Here is a 6,000-nt window from a genome sequence, read left to right as displayed (position 1 = left end):
CATATGTATGTGTATGTGTATGTGTATATATATACAAAATTAACAAAATTGGTCATCCATCCATCCAGACCCCTGAATTTTAGAATAGTGAAGATAAAAGCAGATTTGAGTCCAGATTTAAGGATAAAGTCTCCTTTTACTGTTTTGCAAATTATATTTGTTAATTCTACTGTTTGCTAATTTCTCGACCACGTTGTTTTCTCCGGAATGAGCGGTGGCCAATACGTTACATCATCGAGTGCAACTGTCCCTTTAAGAAGCTCGACGCAGAACTCAAAGTCCCACAGTGCACCGCGCCACTCTTCATCGTCAAACAAGAATGCGGTAACAAAAGAAACTGTTTGTCAAAACAAATAACAGCGAGTTGGCGTAAATTGAGCGTAGTAGTAGCTGTCAGCTGTCATAGTCAACACCTCCGCTTCTCGTCCCACATCCGAACGACCTGCCATGGCTCTCAAAAGAATACAGAAGGTAAGAACTGTTCGCGTTTTATTCATTTATTTGATGCACTGAAAACGCTGGGTCGATACACGGAAACGTCGTTAGCCACCACCTTGTAGCATTTGCTAGCTACGTTGTCGTACCGACGTTCAGTAAATGGTTAAACACTTGGTTATTATTTCACTACGTGTATATCACTGCTTTTTTAATCGTGTCATTAGCGATGTCAATAAACCAAAGTGGGCCAACAAAGCAGGTAAACCCGAATTGGCTAACTTCTTTTAGCTGCCAGCTGAAGAGGGGCCTAGCTAGCTAGCGAGCATTGCGGAAGCGTTCAAGATGAGTTGTCTGTTTTTCACGGATTTTTCAATATCACAGTTTATCCTTCATTGTTTTCGTCGTGTGTGAATGATATTCGCTTAAATGAAGCAACTGTGAACGTAGTCGTTGTCATCTTTAAGATAACACATTAAATATATATATATATAAAAAAAAACTGGGGCGGAAGCTGTGTTGTGTTAAGTTGTGTTTTATTTTTTTCTCTTTAGGAGCTGAAAGATTTGCAGAAAGATCCTCCATCTTCGTGCTCAGCCGGACCTGTAGGAGAAGACAGTAAGTCAAACAGTTACTTTAAGTCCAACGTTGCCATTCGCCTCGTCTTCGCTTACTGTCATGTCACTAGCTAAAGTGTCCATTGTCATGATACCAGGTGTGGGGCAACAAGACGATTGTGAGTCATGATGTGGTGAAAATATGCTTTCGTTTTCACTTTTGTTAAAATAAATGGCCATGGCCTTAAGTCTGGACTCAATTTCCATTTGTTTTGTATCTATAAGCTGTTAGAAAATGTATACACATTTGTCTGCATATTTTCTGAAAGCTTCCAGATAGAAACAGGCGTGACCAGCATTATAACAGCTTGTCATTTACAAGCCATTATTTAAATCGTTTAAATCATTGCTGCTAAATACTACGCAGGTCTCATCACTTCCTGTTTTTAATTATGTCGTAAAAACACATTTTATTCTTTGGCTTTTGACTCGGTGTGTGTTGTGCTGTGCTGTACAGCACTTTGGTCATCTATGTGGGTTTTTTTTTTAAATGTATATTATTTTGGAATTGATATTTTTTAGTAAACATTTTACAGCGAAAACTAAAACACATGTGAATCACAAGAATGTGGAATTACTGGAAAGCTGAAGGCTCCCCCTTGAGGCTCCTTGAAATAAATCACCATGACTATGAGTTGTTAAACATTTTCAAGTCACTTTTGTCAATGAATAACAGTTATTCCCCAATCAAGATTGTGCTTTTTTTGCGATGTGTGTTATTGTACTGTCCATTGTCCCCTCCCTACTTGATATTCAATAATGTTTACACAGACTCTTTACTGTTATTGTCATTATTTGTCTCTTTTAGTGTTCCACTGGCAAGCCACCATCTTAGGACCGGTGAGATTTTCTGGATTTGTTTTTTTGTTTGTTTGTTTTTTGGCAAAACCGCTTCTGGATCTTTAGACAATAGTGTTTTATGTTGACTTTACAGAGCTTTCTACTCTGTATGGAAAGCACAGACTGGCACACTCTATCCCAGTGTTACTCACTGAAGCCCACAGCATTATGATATTATAGACACTCGGGGAAAACATTTCCTGTTTTTTCTGTCCAGGTACTGCAGGTTTAAATGAGCTCAAAGCCAACACTGGTGAAGCCAAATATCTGTACACTACCTAGTTAATAAAACTAATTTTGAATATAAATGAAAGAGCTGTCTAAACAACAGACACAGCTCCTCTTTTTGGTTCAAATTTGTCTTCAGTTTTGGAACCTACAAGTTCCAGCTTGTCCATTTTTTTCCACTTGACTGTTTTTACTACCGTAGTTACTTAACTTATGTTTGCATGGTGTAGCTGTGAAAACGGTACCCTCTTGAACAGGGTTTTCCTGTACCAGTCTTGCAGTATATGAATTATAAATAAATCCAATTTTTCAGTATGAACAGGTATATAGCCCAGCATTTATTGAATCATAGTTTTTTTTCAACAAGGATACATTACAGGTAAAATTGTATTAATCTTGTTTGTGTTTCTTTCAGACTGACAGCCCATATACTGGAGGAGTATTCTTCCTTTCTGTCCATTTCCCCACTGACTATCCCTTTAAACCACCTAAGGTAACACTATGTAAACACATCATAGATATTCCACATTATCTTAACATTTGGTAAACCACCCAATAAATTAGATTAAAATACTATGACTAATAAATGCTCTTTTTTTGTTTTTCCGTAGGTTTCTTTTACAACAAAAATCTATCATCCAAACATAAACAGCAATGGTAGCATCTGCCTTGACATCCTGAGGTCACAGTGGTCACCTGCACTGACTGTGTCAAAAGGTAACGGCCAAGTGCTGCCTGTGATATGTAGAATTGTACATTAGAGAACGTAATGTTTTAATGTCATTTGAGTTAGGAAATGGCAAAAAGGAGGGTGTTGAATTACAGTGACACATTTAATCAAACAGTCTCTGTTTTATAACTTAAGAGCACTGAGTTTTTACAGCCGATTATCATAATATGAAACTGTACCCTGTGTACTTTTGTCACAAGTTTTATTAATAACTAACAGGGTTGTTTTCATTGAGCCGATTTGTTGATTTGTGATGTTGAATTTGATTGAAACCTGTCTGTATATTGATTTTCTTCTCTTCTTTTCTTTTTTTATAGTTTTATTATCAATTTGCTCACTGCTATGTGACCCAAATCCAGATGATCCGCTAGTCCCAGACATTGCACATACCTACAAATCTGACAGGCAAAAGTAAGTAAGCAAGCGGAAGCTGTAAGCATGTGGACAACCTTAAGTTAGTCAAGTTTTCTGTCGAAACCTGTTCTGATGTATTTTTTTCCCCTCAAGGTACAACAGACAAGCCAAAGATTGGACTCAGAGGTATGCAATGTGAAGGGTGTAGTTTCAGAGACTCGTCCTCTTCCTCCTCCTCGAGCACCTCAGAATATGACAGTACTGTTCCAACAGTTTATTCACACTGGTTTTAGCTAAGTTCAGTCTATTTTTCATACGCTTGAAGCACATTCTCCATTCCAATTTTATTTGACTTAACTGTTTTTACTGTTCATTTTTTCCCCCCCTTAAATTGGCATTATTGTTTGCATGGGCAGTGGTGAGATGCTTTGATTGTATTTTTCTTTTAAGATATTTACTATATATTGTACAAAACTGTTCTAAATTTATTTTGCATTAAAGCATTAATCAAAATATGATTCAAATTTGTTTCCTTACAATAAACAAACAGACTGAAATTATTGACTATCTCCCTGTGGCATAAAGTGTTTGTTTGGTCCACTCATTGCAATTTCTCCTTTCTGTCTAACTCCAGATGTATGTTCTTCATTTGACCACTAGGCGGAAGCCTTGGCTTACACTGCACCAGCCTCTTACATAAGACACTTCATTTCCATATTACTCAATTCAGGCCAATTTGTCATTCATGTGGATTCAATGTTTTCTTGGGGTAGTGAAATGAGAAGAGGACTTCTGTCCCTTGAAATTAAACAACAAATTATCATTTCCGCTGTTTCCAGCACAGTCGCTGTTCTCTGATGAGGTTAGTGTACATTAGCACGACTGCTTCTCCTTTAGAGGCTTTTATGGTGTGGAGCATCATGTTGACCTGGGTAAGAAACACCAGTTAGCATTTGTCTTATTCTAGTAGTAACTTTAAGTTTTTAGCTGCTTTAAATTTAATGAAAACATTTTAGCATGTTCTCAACTATAAGTAAGATTAATTGTACACTGCGAAAGGGTACGAAGTGACTAATTGTACACCTTTAACTGAAAGCTAAGCTACAGGTACAACAGCAATTTATTCCATTTGGACCAAAACAACCCAGTCACCACTATCATATAGAACATCTGTAAGTTTCTGCAGTCCACATGTGTGTTTTCTTGTGTTCCTGGATCTAAATTATATAATTTACACTCTATAGGCTCTAATATCAACATTATATTGACTTTTTGCACTTGGTGTTAGTGGTGTTTCCATCATGGTGTCAAATGTGGTTGAAAACTGAGTAATTTTTTAGACTATGCAACTTGTTTCCACCTTAAAATAACAACTACTGCACTTGATGGGTCAATAACTTGTAATGGGTAGAAGATACTGAACTGAGGTCAATACAAATGATCATCTGCTTTCATCATGATGGATTGATGGATGGTGGTAATGTAGACAGCGAAACATTCCCCATCAAATTACCTTAAAATGTATTTTTTTGTTCTTGCAGAATGAATGAATCGTTTTTTAGTCGTTGGTTTTCCAGGCCAGTGGAACTTTGTGCCTCTCAGTGCCTGGTTCTGGAGATTTAAAAAGCTCTAAAAGTGTTGTCACTGTTTTTCCTCAGGATTATTATCAAGTTATCACTTACATGGTAATTTCTACCTTAAATTCCAGATTTTGTACCAGTAGGAAGTGAACAGGATGTGGGCTGAGAGAGGGAGAGGGAGAGCCATGGTGCCCACAACTCTGTGGTCAGGATTTAGTAAGGAGGGCCCCGGGTTTTTTTTTTACGGCTGGGTCAACTCAAGTCTCATGGCTGACGAGAGAGAGATTCACACCTGACCGGAGTTTATTTAAATATGAGGAATAACAGTGATGAGGTCGAAACGTTTCCAACCACGGTTCTGGATGACCGACGACAAAAGTAGCAGGAAAAAATATAACTGAGTTAGAAAAAACAACAGCAGCCAAGTTAATTTGGAATCTTAATAAGGCCATGTATCATTGGAAACATCAAGAATATACAAGCACCTTTGTTTCTGTGACTCGCGGCACCTCTTGGAGTCTCTTTTACCCAAAGTAGACTTGCACCACTTTGTTTTGATTTGCCTTTCCTGTATTGCTTCCTTTCACTACTCTCAGGATGTGTAGTGTTTCCTCTGCAAACCAATAAACTGCTTGCGTGGAGTGTTTGTAGAAACTGCCAGCCATTGAAAAGGGCATAATGGTAATGTTAGTGCAAAATCCTGTGTGTTCACACTTTGTGCCATTACAGTGACTTGGAATAAAGCTCATAATGACAATAATGAGTGGCATTGCAACAGTCTGAGTATCATAGGTTGCTCTCAGACTTTGTGAGAATGGCTGCAAAAGGTTGCTCTGGAGTTTCTGAGACTTCTCCTGTCGTCACATGTCTGGATTTTAGTCGTTTTCTTGCTGTTGTGAATGCCACTGATCCACAGACTTGTGTAGTCATCTTCTGGTTTGCAGCTTGAGGTCAGTGAGGAAGTAAAACTTTATTAGCTGACCACCAGGGGGGGCAATCTCTGCTGATTGATAAAGTAGGAAGTCCCAAGTGAATGGAGGTCTATGTGGAAAACTGCTTGTCTCGCTTGATTTACAACAACATTGAGGAGGTAATGATGCTCATCTCTATTTTTAAGTCTTGTACTGTATAGCACATGATGTCAATTTTATAAATCATGTTCCCATTTAAAGGAAAATACATCATGTTTTTGGACACGAAGAGGAAACGCAACCTC

The 6,000-nt window shown here is 37.9% G+C and overlaps 1 protein-coding gene across 1 annotated transcript; it reads left to right on the top strand.

Moving 5' to 3' along the window:
- Window positions 1–318: 318 nt before the first annotated feature.
- Window positions 319–3,722, top strand: LOC310934232 (ubiquitin-conjugating enzyme E2 D4-like). Its single transcript, XM_083897913.1, has 7 exons — window positions 319–471; window positions 990–1,053; window positions 1,861–1,892; window positions 2,536–2,613; window positions 2,732–2,837; window positions 3,168–3,261; window positions 3,358–3,722. Exons 1-7 carry the CDS (start codon window positions 448–450, stop codon window positions 3,401–3,403), a joined length of 444 nt encoding a protein of 147 aa, XP_083754039.1. The 5' UTR covers window positions 319–447; the 3' UTR covers window positions 3,404–3,722.
- The last annotated feature ends 2,278 nt before the right edge of the window (window positions 3,723–6,000 follow it).

This window comes from Microchirus variegatus, assembly GCF_963457635.1.
Source record: "Microchirus variegatus genome assembly, chromosome: 11".
In the NCBI taxonomy this organism is placed as follows: domain Eukaryota; kingdom Metazoa; phylum Chordata; class Actinopteri; order Pleuronectiformes; family Soleidae; genus Microchirus; species Microchirus variegatus.
Note: the sequence above shows the minus strand (reverse complement) of the source record. Positions and strands in the feature narration are given on the sequence as shown.